General features: G+C 43.2%; 1 protein-coding gene across 3 annotated transcripts in view; it reads right to left on the bottom strand.

Annotated features, from left to right (window-relative positions):
- CRIM1 (cysteine rich transmembrane BMP regulator 1) overlaps window positions 1–27,941 on the bottom strand; it is a 209,335-nt gene that overhangs the window by 96,552 nt on the left and 84,842 nt on the right. For all 3 annotated transcript variants that reach the window (XM_027554995.1, XM_027554996.1, XM_027554994.1), the window contains exons 3-4: window positions 19,062–19,304; window positions 17,863–17,983 (exon numbers count right to left, since the gene is read on the bottom strand). In XM_027554995.1, coding sequence (XP_027410796.1) covers window positions 17,863–17,983; window positions 19,062–19,304 — 364 coding nt within the window. The remainder of the gene's footprint in view (window positions 1–17,862; window positions 17,984–19,061; window positions 19,305–27,941) is intronic.

Here is a 27,941-nt window from a genome sequence, read left to right as displayed (position 1 = left end):
GTGCTCCCAAGTCAAGTCTCTACATATCTTCTAGTTTCCATATGCTGTGACGTGTGGAGGAGACAGTAGAATATGTCCGCACACATATGTGACACAGTGTATGCACATATGTGACACATATCTATGCAGACAGTGACAATGGCAATCTGCGATTCACTGCATCCTCCTTCCTCATCTCCACCACTCAGTGCCACAGCTCTGCCAACCACTCTGTCTCAAATGCCTGCCTCTTTCTCCCCAGGCAAATTCCATGCAGCCTTAGGGCCACCTGCTCGCTCCACAAGGCCTTCTCTCATCAAATAAGCAACCGGGATTAGTTAGCTCTCTCTCCTTGTATAGAGCTGCTCCTTGTACAAAATCAAAATCCTACTGCTTCTCCTGTGAATTCCCCTCGTGCAGGGACATGTCTTATTTGTCTCGTAATGAAAAACATGAATGATATAAAGACATCCAAACAATAATCTGGAATAAGACTTTTTTTCCCCCATGGCTAGTAAGTCATAGGTTAGACCATGCATTGTTTTTAAAATTTTTATTTTTTATAAATTTTAGACACAGAGCTACTCAGTGCAGTGCTTTTCAAAACCAGTGTGTGGACGGAAAGACTATGGAATTTGTTTAGAATGCAGATTCCAGGGTACCATTATCAAGGACTGTTTCTCTGAGCATCTGTCTGGGGCAGGGCTCTAGAAGCTGCCTGGATAATAAGATCTCCAGGAGATTCCACTGGGAATCTGGGGCCCACTTTCTGAACAATTTGCTCCTAAAGGAAGTGATGCTGAAGTTGAAGCCACCTGATGCCAAAGAGCTGACTCACTGGAAAAGACCCTGATGCTAGGAAAGACTGAAGGTAGGAGGAGAAGGGGACGACACAGGATGAGACGATTGGATGGCATCACTGACTCAATGGACATGAGTTTGAGCAAACTCTGGGAGATGGTGAAGGACAGGGAAGCCTGGCGTGCTGCAGTCCACACAGTGGCAAAGAGTCGGACACGGCCAAGCGACTGCACGACAACCAAGGCACAGTGTCTCAGTAACGTAGGCTGCACTCCCAGGGGCAAAAGCAGTGTGCAACTAGTTCTGTCATTTACTGAGCAGTATATTTTGATTAGCAGCACTTGCTCTCCATCATTTACTAAGTCTCCTTCCTGCCTGAACATAGCTAGCCTATGAGTTAAGAGACCTGGAATGAAGAAAATAATAACTGAATTCACTATCCAATACCATCACCCATCAGAAAACGGACGACTGCTAGCCAGCCACTTAAACTCTGGGATGCTCAGTTTTCTCCTCCTTAAAACGAGATGGTTGGACCTTCATGAGCTTTCTTCTAACCATAAAATCCCAGGATTCCAACACTGGCATTCCCATCACAGTCTGATCCTGGCTCATCCCTGTCTGCAGCTTCTCCTTGTCTGCACCTCATTCTGGAAGCACATCACACTCTCTCCCTTCCCCACTCCCCCCTCCCCAAGCACCTCAACCTTCAGGCCTGGCTCCTGATGGGCCTTGTCTCTTTCTTTTTTGCCCAAGGAGAATGCAGGAAAAGGAACGATACACTCAATGCTGGCATCTCCGTATTACCAGGCATGTCTTCATAACTACATGGAAGAATCAACAGACAGGAACTATAAAGGATGCTAAACCACAGGGAGACGGCAGAAGACACTGTGGAGAGAAGGGTCCTCTTGGCCCCTCCTCCCACCACTCAACAAAGCAGCAAACTATCAGACTCCTCGTTGTCCCCTAGCAGATCGTCATTCCTACCTGTTCCTGGAGGAAACACCACTTATTGAGGCCTCTGCAAACATGTCTCCCAACCCTGGATGCATTCCACATCCAAGCTGAGCGCTGAGCCCTTAGCAAGGAGAAAATCACTGTCTATAAATAAAAAATGACTCTATTTAGGTGGGAGGCAGTGTTGTCTTTACACAGGAAACAAGAATACATGTGGAATTAAAAGGGCAAAGCATGTGTACTGCTAGGATTCTACACCCCATAACAATAAAATAACTGTCAGTAATGGAAGTTATAATGACACATAAAACACAGTCCTAGTCTATAAAAAGTAGTTTCAACTTTAATTAAATCTGATCTATCTACTATCTTTCTACTGATTAAATTTCTAACCTCTTTCTAGCTATGTGTAAGTTCTGTGTTATTTTTTTTTTTAAAGAAGACTGCAAATAAAACCTCCAAAAAGAAATGAGTTTCCCAGCTGAGGGCCTGCCTAACCTGATAGGAAACTGCCCTCCCTATGTATGTTTCTCACCATGTTTCTCCAGCTTCATCTGTAAGATTTACTACTGACAGCCCCCACCCCACGCCATCCCCAGCCCACTCCTCTACCATCGCTTTCATTTCCACCACCCAGGAGGCTCAGCACATGCCTTAGCCGTAGCAGCAAGCACAGGGCCTGGCTCCAAGGACCACACGCCTCCTCCCAGAGGCCTCCTCACTCCTCTTTTCACCTGTAAAACCAGAAACCCCACATTCTGCATCACTTTCCCTTCAAAGACACAGAAAAATCCCTCTGTGCTTTTTGGTCGCTGTTGTGTTTTGCATTTTTCTGTGGGGAGCAGCGGAAGGATATGCTTCGGTAAAGGGACAGTATCAACGGAGGACAGAGAAAACAGTCCTCTGCACTTGCCGCTACACGGTATTAGTAACAACAGTAAAGTCCACTGTAAGCCTTTAATGACACAGGCATTATGACCACCCTCTTCCTAGCTTTATCAAGGGGCCAATGATTATGGCTGGATTCTCAATGCTGGCCTGTGGCTCAAGGAACTTAACTGTAGGTGCTAAGTTTGAGAGAAAAGTGGTATAAATCGTAAGACAATAGGAGCTGTGGGCTCACGCCATTCCTGGAAATCACCTTCCGGAGCCAATCTCCACAGTAAGCAGGTGAGATCAGGAGAAAGCCAGTGTACCTTGCACAGGTCCTCTATCCCGCGCGACTGTTTAAACAGGAAGAGCTGGGACTGTTCCAAGAGACTCTTCCTGGCAGCCGGGGAACCAGAGGCACAGACACACAGCTGGGAAGCACCCCAGGGCCCATGAAGCACGAGACCTCGGATCTGGTGGGGGTCCTGAACTGAACTCAGCGTGGTCCAACAACCTGATAACTACCACAACCCAGGACAAGAAGCTCTCTGCCTTCACCTCCCCAGGCCTGGAGCAAGACACTGGCGTGTGCTTCCATGGCGGGCAGGACGGCTGCAGAGAGGGGACATGAGTGAGAGGTGCATGGAGACCCAGGCAGGAAGAGGGGACACCAGCACGCTGCACTCTGGGAAGGAGGAGGTGTGGGTCTGGTGGGGACAGTATGTTCTAATAAAGCAACATCAGGTGTTCCCGGTTCAGGGCTGGATTCGCTGACCGCCTTAGGAATGGATGCTTCAGGACATGGGAGCAGCTTGCTGGTGAACATGCAGTGATCCTGGAACTCTCTGCCGAGTATGTGCGTGCAGCAGGCACTCAGCTGGGTGGGCTTGGGATACACAGGGCCTGGTGCTTGGTTCAAGAAGTGTGGTTTAGGGAGGTATAGAATATATATAAACAAACCAGAACACAAGCGGATGGGGCCCATTCTGTCTCCCCCCTGGATCACGTGAAGAACAAACTCCAAAATCAGGACTATTTGGAAATGTGGAGGCCCTCTACCACCTGGGCTGCTAACGCTTCTGTAGGCCCTCGGAGCTGCCTGTGGCCTGAGCTGGCACTGAAAGAGCTGACTTTGGGCACACGTCCCCTGGATCCCTTGGGGCTGTCGATTCCCAGACCTCTCATCCTTGTCATCAGTGTAAAGTGCAAGGCCCTCTGGTCTCCCATCCTCAAGGGAGTGCACATCCTCAGAGACTGCCCTGCTTCCCAGGAACGACTCATCCTTTCGTGCCCACTGCTCTGCCCCCCCAACCCTTTCCTCTCCCAGAGCCCGATCATCATCACAAAGTGCACCATCAAATCTGGTCTAACCCTTACCTGGCTCACCGGAAAATACCACTTCCTTAAGGTGAGATCATGAATGTCCTCACACTCACCTCTCCCCTGGGCTTGTTCTTCACAGTGGCTGCTGTTTCCTCCCTCAAGCCTCCCTGCAAGCCCCCCTGGCCCCCTGGGGCTTTATCTCTTGCCCATTTCCTACAGAGGGGTGGAGGTTCAGAGAATGTGCTCTGACATGCAGGAATCTGGCCGCGTGGGAGCTGTATGACCTAGGGCACCCCATCAGCCTTCTCAAGCTCACTTGTCCCACATGTAGGACAAGGATGATTCAAGTTCCCTATCTCATGGGATGGCGACGTGGATTCAATACACCGATGTGTGACAGTAACCAGCACAGTGCCTGGAATGTAGAAGCACTCAACACCGGTGAACTATTTCATATCACTATCATTTGGAAGCATCCAGCCCTATGTAGAGGAAGCCTCTTCACCATCCTGACCCCCTCACCTGGTCTTTGGGACTCCAGTGACCCTTGCTGCCCCTCCACTTCAGCCATCTGCTTTCACCAGACACAGTTCTCTCAAACGTCAAATCAGACTTCCTACAGTCCACAACACTGGGGGCTGATTTTGGCATTTCCAGAATAATGGTTCATTTTTCCTTTCTGTTGTCTCAGGCCCAGGCTCCCACCACACTGACTCCTCAACCTTACTGAGACTTCTACTGCTAAATGGTTCCCTTTTATTCTAAGCCTGGGCCTCATCTGATGGTACCTCCTTCACAAAAAACAGCCCCCAAACCCATGGCATTTTACCTAAGCCACCAGCTTCATGATGCTTCTAAATTCCCTGCCCCTTTAAACTTCATCCATATCTTGTCCCTTGACCATCAACCCCAAGTCAGATACACCCTGAAATGGCAAACATGACTGTCTTCTTTCAAAGGGAGGAAGGGTGTTGTGGACAACTCTAGAGGGTCTGTGTCCTCTGAGGGGGCTTCACTATTCACTCCATGCAGAAATGTATAAGTCAATGTTGCTATACCTTCCAACTGCTCAAGAGACACCAGATTTTTACATGAAGCATCCCAGGTTTTAAATGTTGATGTCTAATTTAAAGATGGACGAAAAAAAAGGGCAATGTCAAGAAAACATGTCTTGGGGTCAAATTCAGCTCCAAGGCAGCCAGTTGCAAACTGGAATTCAAATCAGTGACTTCCTTAGTGCTGATACCCAAGCTGCTGATGACTGGTGGAGGGAAAAAAAATCACACTTCTGGCAGTAGCTGTTCTGCATCTTCAACCCTGGAGTCCCTCACGTGTCTGAAGACCTCTGTTCAACCCTTAAGATCATTCTTCCAACTGCAGCCACAAAGAGCCGATGCTGTTTGTATGTGTGCGTATGAGCAGGGTAGTGAGAGTGGGTACAGATGGGAAGTGTTCATGTCACATGGGGAAGAGAGGGTGGAGGGAAAGGCATTCCTGGAAGAGGGAAGAAACTACCCACATTTACAGAGGCAAGAAAGAATAGTGTGTTTAGGCTGGAGCAAATGGTTCAAGTCATCAGGAGGATATTGTATGCTGGGCTGGAGAACCAGGGGATATTGTGGGGAAAACTTGCGGGAGACATGAACTAGTGAGATAGGCCAGAGCTGGGTAACAAGAGGCCTGGTGTACCATACTAAGAAGTACCTTTAATTGAAAGCAGTAAGAAAGTAAAAAATATCTAGATCTAGTGATGTAGTTTTGCAAAAGGGATGATTATCAAAGGAAAAAAGAAAAAACAACATGGGCATGAATTCCATTTTTCTTGAGTCATCAAGTGTGCTGTGTGCTCAGTAGCTCAGTTGTGTCCGACTCTCTGCGACCCCATGAACTGTAGCCCACCAGGCTCCTCTGTCTGTGGAATTCTCCAGGCAAGAATACTGGGGTACGTTGCCATTTCTGACTTCAGGGGATCTTCCTGACCCAGGGATTGAGCCTGCATCTCTTTGCGTCTCAGGCTCTAGCAGCAGCAGCAGCAGCACTACCTGCATGGTGGGATTAGTGCTGATTTTTTAAAAATAATTACTTTGAGAATAATTACAATATTGTTGTGGTTTCTGCCATACATTGGCATGAATCAGCCATGGGTGCACATGTGTCTCCCCATCCTGAACCTCCCTCCCACCCCATCACTCTGTCCCAGAGCACCGGCTTTGAGTGCCCTGCTTCATGCATTGAACTTGCACTGGTCATCTATTTTCCATATGGTAATATACATGCTTCGGTGCTATTCTCTCATATCATGCCACCCTCACCTTCTCCCACACGTTCCAAAGTCTGTTCTTTACATCTGTGTCTCTTTTGCTGCCTTGCATATAGGATCGTTATCACCATCTTTCTAAATTCCATATATATGTGTTAATACACTGTATCGGTGTTTTTTAAGTTGCAGGACACATTAAAAATATAAAAATTGATGACCACAATAGCCTAGAATGCCCTTTCCTCTTTCTCCATCTGGTGAACTCTGACTCACTCTTAAAGACTGAGCTCAAAAGTCAAATCCAACAGTCAAATTCCCAATCAAAATCAATATCTCTTTATAAGCTTACTGTTTTTTGCACAATTCTACTTCTAAAGCACACAGCACTTTAAACTGCCCCAATTATCTCCATCTGTCTTCCCTTTAGTCTGTAAGCTCCTTGACAGTCTCTACTTCTTATTCCTACAAGGTTAGCAAAACATCCAGCACGTGATAAACACTCAAATATTTGTTCTCCACACAGACTAAAAACATTATGGGATTCTGGTGCTAGGACTTACTACAGCTTAACTACCTATAAATTTAACTAAAAGCGTATACTGAGTATTTACCTGTGAAAGACAATGATGACATTGAGACTTACAAGGTGGATCCTTGTCCTCAAAAAAGTACACAATCTAACGTCTTAGGAAGTGTCATAAGAGTCTTCAAGAGTCCATGATCTAGTTAATGGAGATCAAAGCACTCCGTCCTCTTATCACAAGAGCCATAGCATACAAACAAAGGCAAAATCAGGAAAGGATCATTTAACATGTACTTGTCTGTGTGATAATACATTCACAACAGACTGAGCAAAAGTCCAAAAGAAACCAGCTGTCTCTATCTTCAGGGTTGCAGTCAAGCAGTTAAATGTCTGCTAAGCTAATATAACTCTCAACCCTCTGCAAACTGTGTCTACACAATGATGAGTCTTATCACCTACAGCCCATGTAAAGGTGCAATGAAGAGTAAAATACAGTCCACAGTACTGGGTGTTGCTTTTGGCATTTCTAAAAGAGGGAGGATTTTAACAGGTTAGATTTGCTTGTTAGTTTCATAAGTAACTTCACAAAACATTTCTGTAGAACTGTCTGAAGCTATTCTTCCAATAGGCTGAATCATGATGATGATATCAAATGAGGGTGGGTGTGGAAAGCCCTCCGAGATTCCGTATTATCCAGGCTGTGGATTCTTCTTTCCATTTTTAATGAAAGTCTTACAGAATTCAGCTGAGTGACTTTCTTTCAGTAACAGTCAGAGGGCCATGTATTTATCATCTGGCGATGGCCAGTCTCCCTCATATCAAACTGAAAGCTCCTGAGTGACAGCCTAAAGCTTGTTGTTTCAGGAGTGAAACAAGTACAAAATAAGAATAGACACTGGTCAAATGCAACACAAAAGGCATAAGACACTAGTACAGGAAGTACAGGGTTACACATCTGAAGTGAATTATTGACAAATTAAACTCTCTATTAGGGAGACAGTTCATCTCCAATGGGCAAGGGTTTTACTTCTAGGAAAGCATATTTTCTTCATTCTGGGGACAAGTCCAATAATAACATGGAATTCCTACAATTATTTTGTTTTACAAACATCAGAGTTTAATATAGACTCTGGCTTTTTTAGTCATGAGTTGACTTGCTCCTTTCGGCCAAAAATTACTGTGACAGAGGGCAAGAGAATAGAAGTTCTTTTCTTAGTTGAGAAAGAAGGGCTTCAAATATATTTCCAAATTTTTCTGCATGTATTTAAAAACAGAATGCTGCATGATAGCGTGTCAAGAGTCAGGAATGTTTTAAATCTGCCCTATGCTAATGCATATTTTACATACTGTGTAAGTTAATTTTATTTATCCCCAAAGCAGCTGGATAAATTATTCAAATGAAAGGGAACAACCAAAATATGAACTGAATTAGAGAAATCTGTCTACTAATAGATTAATCTAAAAAAAACTGTTATTAAGTGCCATCTTCTGCAAGACAAGGTCTTGGGAACAGATGGACATGATAATTAATTACAAGGCTTTAATTTGATCAAGTCCTTTTGAAAATGAATATTCAGGGATAATTCTGACTGGTTAGTTTCAGTAAGCATCATACAAGCAACTTAATCACCCAGCACACTGTTAGGAACACAGGGATCTACAGAAACTGTTACTGGATGATCTAAAACTTAACACTGTCTCAGAGGACTAAGAGGGGCTCCCTGAGCTTTGAGAAGGAACCTGGCTTTTCTGAGCCCCCTGCAGGAAGTTTCTGGCTTTGACGTCCCTGTCTGGTTGGGCTGATGTGCCCGTGATTAGTTCTGTCCTCCATGTTCTGACCCTTGTATAATCATCCCGCCTACCCCCTGGTCCCTGCTGCCCCATCCAGTTGAAGACAGGCTGAGGTTCTAGAGTCAAGACGTGACTGGGGAGCTCTAGAAAACAGAACCACCAAAGTGCACGTGTAGGAACCAAGAGAAAGTTAAGGTACTTCTGACACTGACTCTCAAAGACTATTACTCAAAAGTGCTCAGCTGTGTCTGACTCTTTGCGACCCCATGAACTGCAGCCTGCCAGGGTCCTCTGTCCGTGGGATTTTCCAGGCAAGAATACTGGAGTGGGTTGCCATTTCCTTCTCCAATTACTCAGAAGTGGATAGATGTTAAATGATGCAGAATAGTCAACTGTGACTTCTCTATAAGCTGGGACCTGTAGATTCCAAGCTTTGAAACGACAGGCAAATATGGAGGAATATGAAAAAAGATCATCAGTGATTCTGTCTGTGTGTATGCTTTTTGAGGTCCTTGATTTCGTAGTTTGGATTTAAGGCTTGCCTAATCTGGATTTAAAGCTTGCTGGTTGCTTTATTGCTTTTTATTAAATGCAGTTTTCATTATTTGGTAGAAATCCAGTCTATGACTTGACTCTTTCCTAGAAGGCAGGTTACCTCTGTGTGTGTGTGTGTTCCTTTCTTATTACCTTCCAAAGGTCTGAAACTTTTCTGAGACTGGTGGAGGTGGTATTTGTGAGGTGTTGAGTTCCTTCAAGCCTCAGCCTTATCTTATGCATCACCACACCCCATACCAAGCCCAGTGTTCTCTGTCTTCCACGAGGTTCTCGATGAGTCTTGGCTATTTAACTGAGCACTTCCAAATCTGCACCTTGTTTTTGCTCACTGCAGCTTTGTGGCTAGATTAATTTTGATGTAACTCAAGCACTTCTGAAGGGAAAGGACAACTTGCCAAATATTCCATTCTGCTGGCTTCATCTAGGATGAGTCAATTTCAGGCTGTAAATTCTGAAACCCCAGAAAGCTTCTTTTCTAAATATCTACAACCAGTCACAAAAACCAGTGTGCAGCAACCTCCAAGACTCTATTATCATAATACAATACAGTACCAACAGGGCAAGTTTTCTTGAGAGTCCAAAGAGATCAGGATGGAGCAAAGGGAACTAAGCATCCTGGATTTTCACCCTGAAGCAGCAGCATATGACTATTTAGATACTGTAGCAAAATTCATGACCTTCATTCTGGCCATGGGCTGTATATCTGATGTATCTTTCTTATACAACAGGGTTGGGGCATCCTTCTTTTTATCTTATTTCCCTTCCTGGAATTACAGTGTTTGGAGCTTTATGATATACAACAGGGAATGAGTGAGAAATTGTCTTCTAAGGTCAATGTCTTATGAGACAGAAATAAAACTGAGGCTCAAACAAAGAAGGGACTGTAACTCAATAGACAATTTTTTACTTGAAGAGACATAGAAAAAAAATGGTGTAATCATAAAGTCAGAGAATCTAAAACTCTTCCACAAATATAATGCTCTGTGTGTGTGTATGTGTATACACAACTTAGTGTGAAATAAAGAAAAATGCAATAAAAATATGGAGAACCTAGATAAAGAGGTGTGACAGGGAAGAGAAACAAAGACAGACTTTACCTTAAAGAAAGTGGGGCAGCAGTAGCTGGGCACAAACAGATACGAATATGGCTGTGGGAGCCAGTCGGCAGACATGTACAGGTTGATGGAGCTCACACCGGTGAGTGTGCAGGGCTATAATGATGCTGCACACATCACCCTCCCCACAATGCACCCATCAAGGCAGGCTGACAGGCAGAGATATCCACTGCTTTCTATTAGAAAGCAGTTTAATAGAGTAAATCCTTATCTTATGGATTCAGCCTTTGGCCAGACAGTCTCTGTTCCTGCTATATAAGGGGCTATCTATTTATAGATGTAGAAAAAGAAAAAGCAACTAGCGATATCCAGCTAGCCATTAACCAACAGGCAATCTCTTTTGCTGGATCACCACTCAGCCTTCACAATTCAACCAGTTCTGATTATCCTGGTTTAAATGATTGGTCTGTAATATTTTTATTAGACTAATAATTTATTTCATTTTGCCTTACCGAATTTTTTTAAGAAAACTAAAAAAAAAGTAACTGTAATTCTTTCATGACTTCCTTTCGACTTTACCTTCTTCCTATCATGATGAAAACCATCTCTCTCACTCTCTCACTGTCTTCTGAGTCCCTTGTCTTCTTTCCCAGAAGTCTCTGATCACCAGCAGGTTGGGTTTCTTCCCCCCGCTATTCTAAAGAGTTTGGGGGAAGTCCAAGAGTTTAAAGGTAGAAGTTACTTTTGAGATCATCAAATCCCTCCTCGTCTCCTCCTCTCTCAGGTAAGAAAACGGATCCAGATGACGTTGGGAGGCTTATCCAGATTCATGCATAAGTGGACATGGATTCTAGAACTCAGATCTAGACAAGGGCTCTCTCTGTACAGCACCAGGTCATCTGTGGAGGAGTGTTGTTTAGCTGTCTACGCACATGTATACATTTACTTACAGACTACAATGTAAAGGCAAGCGGAGGACATGGAACATTAGGTCTCCTGAGTGGTGGAGCTAGAGGGGAGTGAACTCAGGGCCACAGGGGCCGGTGCTGCCCTGTGACTCATGCTCACAAAGCAGTGCTCTGCCACTCAGCAGGTAGGACCCTGCCTGAAAGCAAAGAGCCATACTGCCTGTCTCCTGGGTGGGTGGAGGAACACTGGGATTCAGGCTCAGCTGCATTTTCACTGGAACTGTACTCAGAATCTTAACATGCTCAAGACATTCTGTTAAGCTTTTTAGTGAAAACCAAAGTCACATATTAGTCAACACTGTAACTAACAGATACTCTAAAATCTTAATTACTTTGGACTAAGTAATGCTTAGCCCAATGATTCCAAATCTTGATTTAAAAATAAAAGAGGATTTTCAGTATAGAGTCTCAGAAAGCAAGTGATATAAATGTTCTGGATATAGGCTCTGGAAGAGAATCAGACCCTTTAGTCAGAGAGAGGCTGGAGCCAGGAGGGAGCTTGGGAACCTGGCGTGATACACTGCACACAACCCAGGAGAAACTCTATTTTAAGTTTTTGAATGTTATAAACAATGACTTCATTTATTTCCACCTCAAAATAACTGGATTGGATTTTTCTCAATAACGATTAAGGAATGCATATTTAGAGACAGAAATTGATAACAGAACATTTCAGAATAAATTGGGGAGAAATCTCATTAAAATAAATTCAGAATGGCTGACTATAAATAACACATTCATTCATCTTCTTAATAAAAACATAAGAAGAGTCACATAACACAGCAGAAGAGGCATAATGATGTTAAAAAACTCACTAACATACAGTACAGAAAAAGGAAAGAGAAGAGAGGTATTAATTTTTATATTTTTAACTAGTTAACTTCTCTCCTGTGAACCTGTACCTAAAAATCCTGGTGAAAAATTACAGGGGCAAAGGAAAAACTGTAAAATGAGGCATGTACACTGGGGACAGCAAAGAATACAGAGCATAGAGAAAAAAAAATCATGATCTAGGAGCTTTCTCCTTAAGACAATCTAAGCTGGCTGACACAGGACACGGGATGCACAGAGGCACAGCCTGGGCGGGCTCCACACTCCAACCACACCTGTGGGTCCAGGTCTCTCAAGCATTCTATAATCAACCAATCTAGAAGGGAATGACTATGTATTGGGTTGGCCAAAAAATTCTTTCAGACTCTTCTGTTAGATGTAAGATGTTTTAAAAACTGACCTGGTTTTACCAGGCAGATCCTGTGGTGTCCAAAAATGGTATTTCCTATTGTGTGATGGGGCAAAACTAAGTTTAACGAGGTAGTCACAACATTCCGCAAGGAGAAGAGTTAAAAATAATGTTCAGCTAAATGATGCTTAAAGTTTAGGCAGTGCTCAGAGGCTTCTAAATCATGTATCTACTCCCAGGTAAATTGCTGACTAGCCAGGGAAGGAAAAAACAAGAAGGGAGTGGCTGGGAGGAAGGAGGCCAAGAGCCCCAGGCCAAAAGGACACTGGTCATTGGAAAAGGAAGTCACAGAGCTGCAGCACTCCACCAACTCTCCACCATCAGAGAAGGAAAACTAAAGGAGTCCCTATTTTGGCGATATGTATGTTATGGTGACTTAAAAATGGCCTCAAATTCTCTGCAGTTTCTCCCAGTTAGAGGCAGAATCCACTGCACCATTCTTTGAACCAAGGCTCGCCCTGTGAATCGCTTATACTAGCAGAATGTAGTGGGGTCATGCTGTGTGCCTTCCATACTGGTCTCTTTTTAAAGCTTTGCTGCTTCCTCCCTTGTTTCTGCCATCACATGAAGGAGCCAGGATGGAGGACCACACAGTGGGCGACAGGCCCTTCCGGCCCACACATGTGAGCGACACCACCTTGGAGCATCCAGTCCCAGGTGAGCCACCAGCTAGCTGCAGAAGAACCTCCCAGTTAACACACTGAGGCATGAGAAATAATAAAGCTTCACTGTTTTAAACAATTACTTCTGAGGGTGGCCTGAAACATATGTATATTGTGTTAATATGTCCTACACTGTTATAAACAAATATGATGGTTGAGATATTAACTCATATTCATTGATGTGTTTCCTGAGACAACAACAAAGTATTGTTTTTTTAAAATGCAGAGGAGAGTACAGGGCTTTAAATCAAAGAACTCTGGCTAAAGACTTGGACCTGCTCTGTCCCCTGTACCAAACAACGCTTGTGATCTTGCATGAGTCACTTATTCTCTTGACTTCTGTTTTCATATCTGTGAATTCCTCATGGAGTCAGAAAGACAAAATGAAGACAACAAAACTTAAAAAAAAAAAAAAAAAAAGGTTTGTAAACGACAAGGCACATTGTAAGTTAAGCTATCGTTATTACTGCACCTAGATGTTACTTAAAGACTTTCCTGTTTTTCCCTTCCTTGCAAAGACATCATTTGATCAATGCATCTGACACGGCTTTCTCTTTGTAAATTTTCTTTCTCATGGAGGCACTGGCAAGTATATCTGTGCACACGTACAAATGGCCTTATGAACCATGAAGTGTTGTGAGCTCCACAGATAGTCCCATTTTTCCTTTTTGTAATCATGCAGGGTTCAGGACCAGAGCCACTAAGACTCATTCCTTCCCACTATCTCCTGAAAGGTATGATGAGCTGCCATTTACCTCACAACGCATTCAAGCTCCAATAGAACAGAAAAGGATGAAAAGTACCAGCAAGGTGCTTGACGCCTAAACCAAGCTGAGAGAAGGAAGAATTAACCACGAAAATTATATCACACAGAAGAACGATGTCTAAACAGGGTGAAAGTGAAAGTTGCTTAGCCATGTCTGACTCTTTGTGACCCCATGGACTATACAGTCCATGGAATTCTCCAGGCCAGAATACTGAGTGGGTAGCTGTTCCCTGTTCCAGAGGATGTTCCCAACCGAGGGATCGAACCCAGGTCTTCTGCATCGCAGGCGGATTCTTTACCAGCTGAGCTACCAGGGGAGCCCTAAATAGGATGAAGTTCAAGAGAAAAGACAGCAAAAGAGGTGACAATGGAGAATGGGGCATTAAGAAAATGCAGAGATGGAGCAAGGAGAGCAGGACTAACATATCCTTGGAAAGGGCAGGGATGGGTGGGAGAACCAGTACTTGGCAGGCATGGAAGTGGAAAGAGATATCCATGCATGATTAGGACACCTGGAAGGGCGTGTCTTGTCACCTGGAAGAGCTCAGCTCAGCTTGTGTTCCATGAGTGAATGAACAACTGAATGAAAAAAATGAACTGAAAATAGGCAACTCAAAAGAAGATTCACAAAGTGAGCAGGTACTGAAATAGGGCAGCCAGTGGCCTGAATGGGCGACAGGCTCACTGAGAATGGCAATTCCATTCGGAGGGAATGAAGGTGGGAGGAATTTATTCTTCAAGATGAGGGGAAACATGTCCACAGACTCCTTTTCTAGTCTATGCAAGTACCATAAATCCTACAGAAAAGGGGTCTGTGACTTCTACCTAAAGTAGACCTCTTCTGCTAAAGCTTCCAATACTTTATACTCCATCCCGACTGTCAAGGGCTTCTCCCCCAGAATTCTCCGTATAATCAGTTCTGATCTCAAATGGCTTTAACTTCTTAACAATGCTCTTTATACATGTGCTGGTAAAGGTCAAGTCATCGTAACAGGGTTTTGCATATTCTAAAATGATCTTCTTTACATCTACTCATGGTCTCAAAGAGAAAACTTTTGATGTGGATCACACACAAGGATAAAGTTATGTAGCCTCTTTCCCCTTAAAATACTATCACTATTACAACATATTAGGCTTTCTTTCTATTTCCACTTTCACGTGATTGTTTGGGTTTTTATTCTCCTGACAAAGAATGACGTGAATGCCATCCTCCTTAATAAGTAGGCAGCTCAATATGCTCAAGTCAAGTCATGATCTGAGTCTATTCTGCATTTACTGATTCATTTGAAATTAACGCATATGCAGAGGAAAAGAAAGGACACAATTCCTGACCTGTAGAAATGTCTTTTAGCTGGTGAGACAAGACTTTATCCATGTTAACAGTTACATAACAATGCAAGGAAGTATATGATTAATTGGCAACATGGACAGGATATGTTGGGAGTACCTAGGGAATGAGCTGGGTGTTGGCTGCAGAACAAAGACCTTGTGGATAAAGTGGAATTTAACTGAGAGGTGAGCCCAGTGCTTGGAGCAGAGGATTTCTGCAGTACTAAGAACTGGCCATAAAGAAGGGAGTTGGGGTAAAACTGCAAGGGTTTTATAGTGAGACAAGGAGGATTATTACTACCTAATGGCAGAAATATAACGTTTCTCTTCTGCAATATACGTCATCATGGCCAATAGTGGGCCTGTTCATTCATTCATTCATAAATGTAGGTTCACATTTTATACCATATGGAAAGCTATAAAATACTCCTATCCCTTGAGAAGCACACAGAGTTTAAGAGAGACTGCCCCCCCAAAATCACTGATTTCAATGTATTATGAAAACTGCTATGATAAAGAGATACATGGGAATTATTATTATTATTAATACATTATAAGAGTAGAGGAGAGACACCTGTCATCTTTAGGGGCTGAAGACTGAAAAATGCTTCAAAGAGAAGGAAATGTAGTCCTGAAAAAGGAGAAGCCTGTAGAAGGGGAAGGCAAATGCAAGGGCCCGAAGCCTGAGAGCATGACAGGGGGAGGGGCGGGCGGGGTGCGGGGGAGGTAGAGGGGCTATTTCAGGTGGGAACACAGGATGCACGTGGACAAGGGGCAGCAGGGGAGGAAGGGTCACTGACTATTTAAAATACAGGAAACCGAAGAGCGGTGAGAACGCCCTCCCTGCAAATAATGTACCGTGGGATTTCTGAATGGCTTCCTTCTCCATATTTCCAACTCTACATTAGAGTCACCTTTAACTGACCACGCTTTGGTTCTGAATGCCAATGTAAAAACTATGTCAACATTTAATAACTATCCCAAGGTTTATGTTTACAGGACTCACAGAAGCATGGGGATAAAAAGGCCTCTACTCAAACCTCCTTTCCAAAGTGATGTTTTTCCTAAGCATCTCTGGAAGGTGGCCACCCAGAGGGAGAGAAGGCTCTCCAGCCACAGGGAGCTCAGTTTATCTCCGGAAGTAGCCAAGTTCATGACTGTACACCATTAGTTGTGAAAAATTATTTTTTCCTTAAATTGAGATTAAATATGTCTTCCTGTGGCTTCTATCCATTTCGACCCCCTAGTGTGACTGAAAAAATAGCCCACTGCGCCTCCTACATGCAGATGGTGCTACATTATGTTTGTAACAGTGCACTGAGACTCGTCCCTTTTCCTCTCTACAGGTCTTGTGAATCTACAGCTGGCTCAGTTTTGATTAAGTGATCTAATATCATGTGCCACCTCTTTTCACAAAGACCTTGAAGGGACATCTGTCGCTGGTAGCAATGCTCCATTTTCTTCCTTTACTGATAAGTAAATACATTTGCACGATACTTCAACCCTTTCCAAGCATTTCACATAAATTAACACATTGTAATGTCATAAGAAAATGCTGCACCACTGCATTTTTGTAGGTCACAAAAATCTTTGCATGTGTTTTATGATACACTATAAAGGACTGGGCAAGTCCTGTAAAATATGTCTGAGAGAATCCTATGGTTTCTCTCAGGACAATGATTAGGAAATGCCAAAGAACTAAAGCATTTTAAGAGAAGAAAGAAGAAACCAGTAATAAGAACCAATTCTGGATGTCTACTCCAATCACAGACAAATCACCGATACTTACCTTAACTAGAGACCATACACATTCCTATCTTAGCAAACCATTTGTATCATCACAATTACTCATGCAACAGATGTAGATGCTAAGTGCCTGGCACTGGGGAGAAAGAGGCTAGACACTGGGTCAAGGAAGGCACCGTGTTAACTCTGGATGTTAACTGTGGACCAGAAGTCGAAAGAAATGAGATGACTTGTCAAAATCATGACTTAGTGACCTGGGAAAGCTGGAGGGGAGGGCCTGGCAGGGAAGAGGGAAGGGCAACTCGGCCGGGGAACAGCATGTAAGCCCCCAGTGTCCAAGCCCAGTCTTTCCAGAAGCAAAGCACAAAGTGCCAGCTCTATGGTGGTCCTATGAATCCCGGCAAGGATGGGTCTGGGCACCCCTGAGTTCTAGAGTAAGCCCAGTCCCACAGGGTTAAGGAGACATCATGCTACTAAGGCTAAACTGACAGCAGCTTTTCCCCTATCAAGCCAAAGAGAGATTTGTTTGGCCTTCAGAAAGCATTATAGAAATCTAAACTCATTGTGGCCTAGGCAAGTTATGGGTCTGGGTAGATGTGTAATAACAAACGTCAAGGATCCCTGAGGAGCAATTCTATGATGCGTGCAGTGCTTCGTCCCATTGGACACAACAGTTAAACACCTTAAGATCCACTGTGGAGGATCAAACGACATGCCTACCATGGATCCGTACCTCGCTGCCTACGTGGCTACATACTGAGGGACACACGTGCCTGTTCAGGACCCGGCCTAGAAAGTGCACAGGCACCCCAGCCTGAGGACCCTCTAAGATTAGGGACTTATCCTGAGGACACCTGCCTTTGGCCCATACGTGGAACTACCAAGTCACAGTAACAGTTCAGTGACTTCTCCACACAAACAGGAGGATCTTAGGGTCCCCTAGCACTTGGGAAACGCAAACTGCATGCCTGAAATTGATTTTTAGATGCACCCACACTGGAGAGAGGAGAAAGCGTGACAGACAACAGACCGACCTTGTTGGAAGAGTGCAGCAGCCATCCGCTGTGAGTCTGACTTGGGTTTCGTAGCTGTCCAGGGGGCACACGGTTTGCTGAAAGGAGGGGCACTCCACGGTGCTGCAGTCCACACTGAAAACTGGGGGCAAATAGAGGCACGGGTCACTGTTACGTTCACTTGCACTTACGAGTCCCCAAATGGAAAGCCTGGCTCTTTGAATTTTTGTAGTTTCCTTGTTTCCCGAAAACCCTGTCTCGGCACTGGCATTCTCATTTCAGTCAATGTGAGAGAACTATAATATGACTCAAATTTTCTGTTCAAGAAAAGAAAGGAATAGGACACTGAAGAGTTAAGATGCAGACACAGAGAAAGACGGAGAGTTAGAGCAATGGTGGTTCTGTGATGGTGACGATCAGCCAGAGGTATTTCAGATGGAACAGTTCAAGAGAGGAGCAAGGGATTGTGGGGCTTGAGCATTTAACTAGCAGTTAAAAAAAAAATCTGACCGATGGTTAGAAACTTTCAAAGAGGCAATCACTCCAGTCCAGACCTATTCACAGACCACAATGCAGTCATAAGAACAAGGATGTTAGAAATGCCATAGAGCAAGGAACAGCTGGGCCATGGCAACAAAACGAATGTGGCAGAGAAGTTGAGTAAATAGTCAAAGATGACTTAGCACAAGCTATAAAGTCAGTCGAGGAATGGTGGGGAGCTGGCAAGAAGACAGACAGGGGCTGGGTATTTCACTATAAGATGGCTGGCACTTTGATGCATGTATTTATCTAAAAATAACTTTCTGTTTTATGTATGATGATTGTTTTTAAATGTAATACTTTAAAATGACAGCTATATCTGCAAATGAGGATGATGACCTTCTCTGGGGAAATGAAGGAGGCAGCCATAGGACCATAAATTTTAACCCTACTGCCCCTATCAAGTAAATTTTGAAGGAAAAAAAAAGAAGAGGAGAAAAAGCCAGGATCCCTCTCTGAAGGTTCTTATGTACCAGTTAATTATCTGGTCCTCTGACTAGAGGGCAGAAGTCAGACTGCCAGTAGCTCAAAGTAGCAGGTCTGCAGAGCTCATCAGCATAGCCTGTGTGTGTGGGGGGGGGGGGGGGGGGAGTTGGGGGGGGTGCAGGGGAGGTGGTGGTTGGCTGCTGCTACCCTCTGATGCAAAGCAGCGAGGCTGCTGGGACCACACCTGTGCATACCTGGTTTGCACTCATAGAGGTCACAGCACTCTCCTGGCTTCCCTGAGGCTTTGGACACAAGGATGTTCAGGTATCCTGGCTGGCAGACTTTCCGCAGGCAGCCCGCGGGGTCGCACACACAGCGGCTGGGGAGGGGGCAGCACTCCCCAGGGGGCGCGTAGCCCTCGATCAGAACGGAGTCTTCAGGACAACGTGGAGAGAACTGGACTTCACAGCGGGCCTTGGAGCAATCTGGCTTCTCTTCTGAATGGGAGAGAAAGAGTTTAGCACAGGCCCAAGGGGGCAGCGCGGAGCACTTTCCCCAGAAGTGCTGGCAGTCTTTATGATCTAACTAGCCAAGAGGAGGAGACAGACAGATACCCAGCGAGAACCTCAAATGCAGCTGAGCCTCTCGTGGGACTCTCTCCCGAGACCTGCTCATGACACAGGGCGAGAGGTGGACACTGCCTCTTCCATCATCCCATCCCCCTTCCTTGTGCTGAACAATCCATGTCCAACACATGGACCAGATGAAGAAAGACCAAGGGAAGATATGTATGTGCCATGGAGACTCTGAAAACGGGACTGAGCCGCTGACCAACGAAAAGATCTTTAGTTTGAAAGGAGTTTTAAGGGCTGTTCTTTGTGAACAGTGTACATTTAAACACCAAAAACAGACCCACAAATACCTAATGGCTATTTTGGGGTCTGGAGACAAGGTGCATGGCAGTTAACATGGAGGAATTTGACCTCCCCGCTCTGAAATTTGAGGCGATGAAGTACTAAGATGATATGAAAGCTTCAGCAAGATGGATATTGAGCCCAATTCCCATGTCATTTCCCTAAATGACATCTAGAGTGTTTCTATCCCTAGCAGAGGTCCATCAGATGTACCTCGTTCTCCCTTCTCCACTACTGTATCACCAACCTACTGCTGCACTTCCATTTTAGAGAGTAAATAAATAAGTAAATCAAGCAAAGACAGACTGGAGTTTATGAAGCCCCAGACTACAGCTCAGTCTTGGTTTAAGCTTTCAAGAAACCTACAGCAATGTTAGGCCCTGGAGAAAAACCCTGAAATAAACCAAAAGCACATCATCACAGCCCCATGACCTTTGGGGGAAAAGAGTTTGGGACTTGCTGGGGGAAAACACACCATGTGGTACTGGGGTACGTTCATAAACCGTCTTCCCTAGAACAAAACCTGCAAAGAATCACAAAGCTGGGTAAGGTGCAAGAGGTCTCCCAGTTTATCCTTCTAAATGAAAAATTTCAGTCTGTTTTGCAGATAAAGAACCTAAAGCCCTAGCATTCAAGTGATCTATCTAAGGTTAGTGGTAAAAATATAGCAAGAATCCAGGCCTCTTCACTTCTAGTCCACTTAGCTCTTTACATTACAAAAGTAGGTCTATTTACAAAATCTAAGTGTCCCTCAGGTCATTTTCAACCTTGATCACTGTATCTTTCATTTTACTGTCCATCTCCCTTGTCTATTTCTTATTTAATCAAAAGAGCATAGTTCTAGTAAATTCATGCATCTTCATATTCATAGTTCTAGTAAATTCATGCAAAGATATTTCTCGAGTGCCTGCTGTTCCAGCAGCCTTGTTTCCACAAGGAAAACAAACACAGATCCCTGCCCTCGTATAGTTTACAATGCAGGAGAGAGTGGTATAAAATAATCGGTACAATAAATAAGCAAACTATACAGGAGGAGCAGGTGGTAAGTGCTAGGTGTGTGGGGGGTGAGCAGAGCAGAGCAAGGGGGAATCAGAGTGCATGGAAGAAGTGGCGGGGGCGGGGGGCCCAGTTACAATTTGGTCGGAATAGGCATCACTGGGAAGCTGATTTCTGTAAACCTGATTTGAACAGGTTTACAGAAGTGAGGGGTGGGCCATGGAGAAGCATGTCCCAGCAGAGGGCACAGCTATGGCACTTCTGCGTGTCCCAAGAAGAGCAAGAGGCCAGTGTGGCAGCAACAGGATGTACAGAGGATGCATATACCTGATTTCACATCACAACCCTGAGCAACTGCCTTGAGAAGAGAACATAATTAAAAGGAATTCCGTTCCTGGATCCCCATCAGTGTGGGCAGAACAGATCAAAGAGCTGAGGAGGAGAAGGGTGTATGGGAGATGAAGCATGTAAAGTACACTGATGGATGATCTGGCAAATACAAACACATGGTCTCATAATTAATAAGAGGGCTATGACTTTAACTGCAACTAGCACTTAATTTCTACTCTTGTTAATGTGCTGTCATCGACGTATTCTCTATCACATTCTACTACATTCTAATCACGCAAAATATTTGTTACGTATGATCAGACTTCTCAAACATATGCTTCAATACAACCCAACACATTAGATCTTCCTATTTATTCTGCTCTTTAACAGTTCCAACATTGTCACCTACTGGTATATATTTTGCAGCTCAAGCCTTGAGAGATTTACTTAAGACCTGCCTTGGTCACACAGGTGGGATTAAGGTAGGCCACCACTAACACTGTCTGAAGCACAGTCTGAAATGACTTAAGAATGTTAAAAATAAGGATTAAATCTTACTAAATGCTTTTTCAACTTTTGTCAAGATTCATATTGACTTTCCCTTTAACTTACTAATACGATCAATTAGTAGATCTCAAACCAGTCTGAGGATAAACCTTCTTTCTAAATACCCAGCTGGATTTGACTTCCCAACATTTTGATATTTCTAGATTAATAAGTTTGTAATACTAGCTCGGAGCTCTCTGTGCGTGTGTGTGCACACATGCTGGCCTCATCCAGTCTTAGTTTTAGAACTTTCTTAATGAAATGTTTATCATTCTACCTCTTTCTCGGCTATAAAGCAGTTCGAGTAACCCAAGATTTATCTATTCTTTGATGTTTTCATACAACTCACTTATGAAACTACCTGAACTCGGGAGTTTTTTGTTTGTTTGTTTTTTTAAAGAAGGAAACAACAGATTTCTTCTTTGGCTACTAGATTATTCAGGTGTTCCACCTCTTTTAGAATTATCTGTACTAACACATACTAGTTAAGAAATCTCTCATTCACCTAGATTCTCAAATTCACTTCAGGCTTTATGGACCAAGCTTTCTCTCTTTATATGTTCAAGGGTTCTTTCAAGTTTTCAAATCTATTCCTTCTTTGATTTTTAGAATGTTTAACTGGCTTTCCTATAAATTTAATGATTAATGTTTAGTTCACTTTCTCTTTTATTTTCTCAGAAGTGTGAATAATTTTAATTATGATTTTAATACTTTAGCCAGATGCTGTTTTTGTTTTAATGTCTGATATGTAGTACTTTAATGTAACTCGTCATTTCTAATTCCATTTGATCTCCTCTTTAACTAAAGACATTTAAGAACAGTGTTACCAAATTTCAGCATGGGTAGATTGTCTTTGGCTTTCTTTATGAGTTTAATTTATAGTTTCACTGCCCTATTGTCAGAGAATTTAGGCTATACAATCTTCTACTTCTGTTAATTTCTTAAGTTTATCCATTTTTGTTTTTTTGGCAGGGGGGTATGTTTACATGGCTGATGGCCAACTTTAAAATATATGAGTATTCATAAAGGACATATATTTTGTTTATTGAATACAAACCTGCAAATCTATTAAATCAAGCTTAATTATGACCCCCAGCTTACCCAGATCTTACACTTTTTACCTGATTTCCAAGAAGTATCTACAAAAATCTCCCACTATGAACCATCAACTTCTCCTTGTATTTCTAATACTTTTTATTTTTCAAGGCTGTGTTGATAATTTCATGACTAGCAGGCATAAGATTCAAGCCTGTTATACTGACTTGGCAAACTGTAAAGTGATGATGCTCTCAAGGAATTTAGATTTCTAAGATACAACTTTTTTATTTTGTAATCATTAATGTTCTTAGCTTTATTCTTTTCTTCTACCTTCTATTCACCTTTCAATAGATTACCTAGAACACTTACTCATCCAGCATCCTTCCCTTCCTCCAACCAGTCGTCTGTCACTTAAACCCAACTATGGTTACCACAGCACCAGGAATTGTCTTTCTAATACCTTCTTTCTCAGCCTGTTTCTAAATAATTCCTGCAGTAGATTTCATTTATTCATTTGTCTCTCCTCCATCTCTAAACTATAGACGCACCATATATTTTTCTATCATTTAGAAGGTGGCTATGTCATTACCTCTGAATTTTAAGTTTTATCCATTTGAACAGAAGCCTCTCTTAACTCTTAATCAACATATAATATTTAACTTAATTAACAAGCTTTTCAGTCTGGTTCCCCTGGCAACACTTTGCAACTGGCATCTTAAAAAAAAGAAAGAAAAAAAACTTCCCCAGATACAGAAAAACTAAAGTGACAGTATCACTTACAACAGAGATAATTAGGGAAATAAGCTGGTTTCATCACATTAACATCATATTAATAATCTTCCTTTAAGAGCTGAGTCCTCAAAGTGCTGAGAGTCACCCAGTATTAAAGTGACATTACAGTAATAATGGCAAGTTTCTATCAATCCTCATCACTTTAACCCATGTGCCTGCATCTTGGCTATTTGTAAACTTTCTCCAGGTCCATATGTCAGGAGGAAAAGTACAATCATGATCTACAAGTAGCAAATGCATTCAAGGTTTTATTTTTTTGCTTTAAACACAGATTTAATTAAACCAAAGCCAAAAGAAAAATGACTAAATAGAAAAATTTTACTGCCAGATCCTCATTCTATTTAATTTCTGTAGAGTCTCACACATCTGACACTGAAGCCTTCTTCCTTTTTCAAAATCTCTTAAAATGGTCACTTAAAAATAACAGCAGATACTCTGTACACTTATTAATGGAAAACAGGCCACGTGAGTGAGTGAAAGTTGCTCAGTCGTGTCCAACTCTTTGCGACCCCATGGGCTATAGCCCACCAGGGTCCTCTGTCCATGGAATTCTTCAGATAAGAATACTGGAGTGGGTTGCCATTTCCTTCCCCAGGGCATCTTGTTGACCCAGGGATGGAACCCCGGTCTCCTGCATTGTAGGCATATTCTTTACCATCTGAGCTACCAGGGAAGCCCTAGGCCACGTAAAATGGGCTAGTAAACTGAGACTGGCAACTGCAAAGCCGATGCTTCTGGGCACTCTGCTTTGCTGAAGTCTATCCTGCTTCTCATATATATACAGCATACATGCACACAGGGAACCCGTCATCATTCTGAGACAATCCTTGGGCATTCCTAACTATGGAGATATTTCAAGGGACCCCAAATTTGGATTAAAATAATGTAGTAGGTAGAAGATGGCATTAAGAAGGGAAGAGTCTGGGATCACTGTTTTCCCCACATCTCACTGGTAATCTCATTCCTTTATAATCCAAAGTCCCAGAGTAGCTATGGCATCGATGGAGGGTACCACAGGGGCCACCAGGTGGTCCTGGGAGACACATCTTTGTACCAGTTGAGATGCAATCCATGAATCCTTTTTTAATCCATTCATTCAACACATATTTACTGAGTGACTTCCATGCACCAGGGGTTCTAGGCAGAGGGCTTAGAGCAGGCAATAAAACAAAGTCCTTGCTTGCCTTCCTGGATTTACCATTCCAGAGGAGTTACATAATAAACAGAGAACTACACAGCATCATGCCAGACAGCAACAAATTCTTGGAAGCAGAATTGGCCATCTGGGTATAAAGTACTGGCCAGGTAGGGGAGGTCAGGACATGGCACCTGCACAAAGACCTGGATAAAAGGCGGCGGAAGGTGGGCAAATGTAGGGCCGAGGAGGGGAGGTCCCAGATATAGGAAACAGCAAGACTAAAGGCTCCAAGGCAAGAACAAGCTCACTCTCCATGTAGAAAATATTTATCTCATGATAGTTAAGAAGAAATCTGAATTAGTACACTTCACAAGTAGAAAATACCAGTAAAGACAAGAAAAATATTTTGAAGAGTGACAGTTCTTATTAAGGATTCAATTCTCACTGTCAGGCTAGAGCACTGAAAGCAGCATCTGCCCACTGGACACCTTCTCCGGGGGAGGAGGCACGATGCCTTGCCTCGTGCTCACAGCCCTTCACCCTCCCATGTGAAGGAGACAACCTCAGCATCGCTACTTGGCAGATGAGGAGACAGGCACAGAGAGACTAAGAAACTTGGTGGAGGTCACACAGTAAGTGGCAGAGCCTCCCAAGCACAGTCTTCACACTAGTGCACAATGCGGAAAGCAAGAGAAACTTCAACTTTCCTGATGTGTGCATGTCTAGTCAATGGCTACAGTTTTGCTCACATGTAGAATGTGAAGGTCACTTGCAAAGGTAAAGAGGTTCAGGGTCTTCGGCTGTGTCCTCATCACTTTCTGGTTGGCCATTCTCCCCATCTCATTTGCTCCTTGGCCGTACAGACATAAAGGAGGGGCTTTCTTACATCCAGCATTATTTTGTTTTGAAAGCTTCTATTACAAATGCAAGAGACATGTCATTCTATGCTTTTAAATCTAGAGACCGACTCCTTTAAAGTTACACTGTGAATTCTTTTCATTCACATTCCATGATTTTATCATAACCTTTTTTGGCAAGCTCTGCAGTGAAGACTTGTTCCACACAATCATAACCCCAAGGGGAAAAAATTAGGCTTGTTGATACAGTCCCAGAAATATTTCATATTTCAGCTCGTTCGGAAACACCAGCTGTACTTTCCCAGCATTTTCTTTCAGAATTTAACAGTGATGGAACCCACGCAGAGCCTTTCCTTGGTGGTTTGTTAAGCATGCCTTATTAAATTGTTTTCAAATACCTAATAAAGTTGTACCAGAGTGGAATATAAATTAGCCCAATATAAAGAACAATAATTAAATGATCTGTAAGACCACAACATGTGATTCTTAAACTCAGTGGTTCTCAACCCTGGCTGTGCATTAGGCTCACTTACAAAGCTTTTAAGTATGCCACTGTCTTGGAGCCCTTCTCAAATCAATTACATCAGAATTTCTGGGGGAGGAACCTGAGAATTTCTATTTGTTTCAATAGCTCCCTGGGTGAGTCTATCCTGTGATAAGGGTTGAGAATCATGGGGTTACTTCTTTCAGCAAAATGAGAATCTTTACAATGGAGTTCTCTATTGACAACAAAGCTTCACCAGAGGCATGTTCAAACATCCTGGCAAATGGCAGCTGGCCAAATGCCAAAGAAGCACGAAGCCGTCCAGATGTCTGCCTGCCACTGAGTGGTTCAGGCTGTATGCTGAGCCCCTGGTACCTCCAGGAGTCTTCCAGACCACACATCTTTTCTAAGCAGGATATTACTGAGCTGAGTTGTAAACGATGCTTTCAATTAGAGCCTGGCTGGGCCTGCAGCACCTGCAACAGTATCAGCTGGGAGCTTGTAAGAGCTCAGAAGCGCCACCGATGCCAGGCCTACTGAGCCTGAATCTGCATTGGAGCAAGATGCCCAGATGCGATCAAGTGCTCTAGATGGGTGGTTCTCTAACAGTGGTCCATGGACCAGCACATTGGCTTTTCCTGGGACCTTGCTGGAGAGGCAATTCTAAGGCCCACATCTTGAGCGTGGGGCCTGAACAAACCCTCTGCTGAACGAAGTCTGTCTGAACAAAACCTCCAGGGGATTCTCATGCGTGCTATCCTTTGAGAACCGCAGTGCTAGAATTCTGATTCTCAACATCAGAAGCCCCTGTGGAACTTTAAAAGGTTCAAAAGCTCAGAATACATCCCAAACCAATTAAGTCAGAATAACTAGAAGTGGGACCCCAGTATCAGTCATTTTAAAAAGTCTCCCAGGTGACTCCAATGTACAGTAAGGATTTATTCACTGTTCTAGCACACACACACACCACTCCCATCCCCTGTTCCATGGACAGAGGAGCCTGGTGGGCTACAGTCCATGGGGTTGCAAAGAGTCGGACACGACTGAGTGACTAACACTTTTTTTTTTATTAGCACACACACAGCACTCCCATCCCTTATTATCCCAGGAGATTCAAAGCCACTTTCAATCCTAGGAAACGTGAATCAACAATTTCTCTGGAATCCTCCTGAAAGAGGTCAGAGCTTCCTGGGAGGAATGAAAAAAGCTTGGAGGGGTTTCCAGGATCTGTTTCAGGTGGTAGGTGCTGGGGAAGAGGGAGCAGGGACTAGGAGAGAGAGACCCCAAATGGGCCCCCTATGCATCTGCCAGGGTTTTAAATCATAGTTTATGGAAGTTTATTAGAGTTGTTGAGTCCAGAGACATTTTATTTCATCATCTGTTAATTCACACCAGGAACATATATTGAATTTACTCCCAGAAGGATTTGCCATTCAAATAATTACATTCATATATTCATATACGGTAACAAGTTTTCAAAATGTAACAATGAATTCACTTTTTCAAAATTCTGGCAATAAAATAACGCCTAAGGAGATCCTAGATAAATGTAAAAGAACTGAAGATTGGTTTCAAAAAGATTAATTTTACCTAATAAACTATATAGCCTTCTCTGAATATTTGTCTCCTTGTTGCCATATACACGAGCCCACAAAAAATGAATGAAAATTATCAGAGAATAAAACAAATGACTAATGAGGAAAGACTTAAATGAACTAAATTTGTACAGTCAGTTCAGCAACATCTTAAGAGGAATCTTCATAACAGCTTGAAAATGTCACACAGGCATAAACATTAGAAATGAAGAACTCTCCAGGGTGGCGTAAATGGAAGGCAACATCCATTATCAAACACAAACAAAGCCTCTATTGTGCTGAGTGGTTCTGAGACTTTTGGGTGGGTCACTTTCCATACTTCAAATTTTCCTCCAGAGGAAAAGGATGCTGCTACTAACTTGGTTGTTGCTTTGTGTAAATGTGACACGGATTTGAGAAAACAGACTAAAATGCCAGATGTTTAAAAGGTGAAATGAAGGATCT

This window comes from Bos indicus x Bos taurus, chromosome 11 (assembly GCF_003369695.1).
Source record: "Bos indicus x Bos taurus breed Angus x Brahman F1 hybrid chromosome 11, Bos_hybrid_MaternalHap_v2.0, whole genome shotgun sequence".
Classification (NCBI taxonomy): domain Eukaryota; kingdom Metazoa; phylum Chordata; class Mammalia; order Artiodactyla; family Bovidae; genus Bos; species Bos indicus x Bos taurus.
Note: the sequence above shows the minus strand (reverse complement) of the source record. Positions and strands in the feature narration are given on the sequence as shown.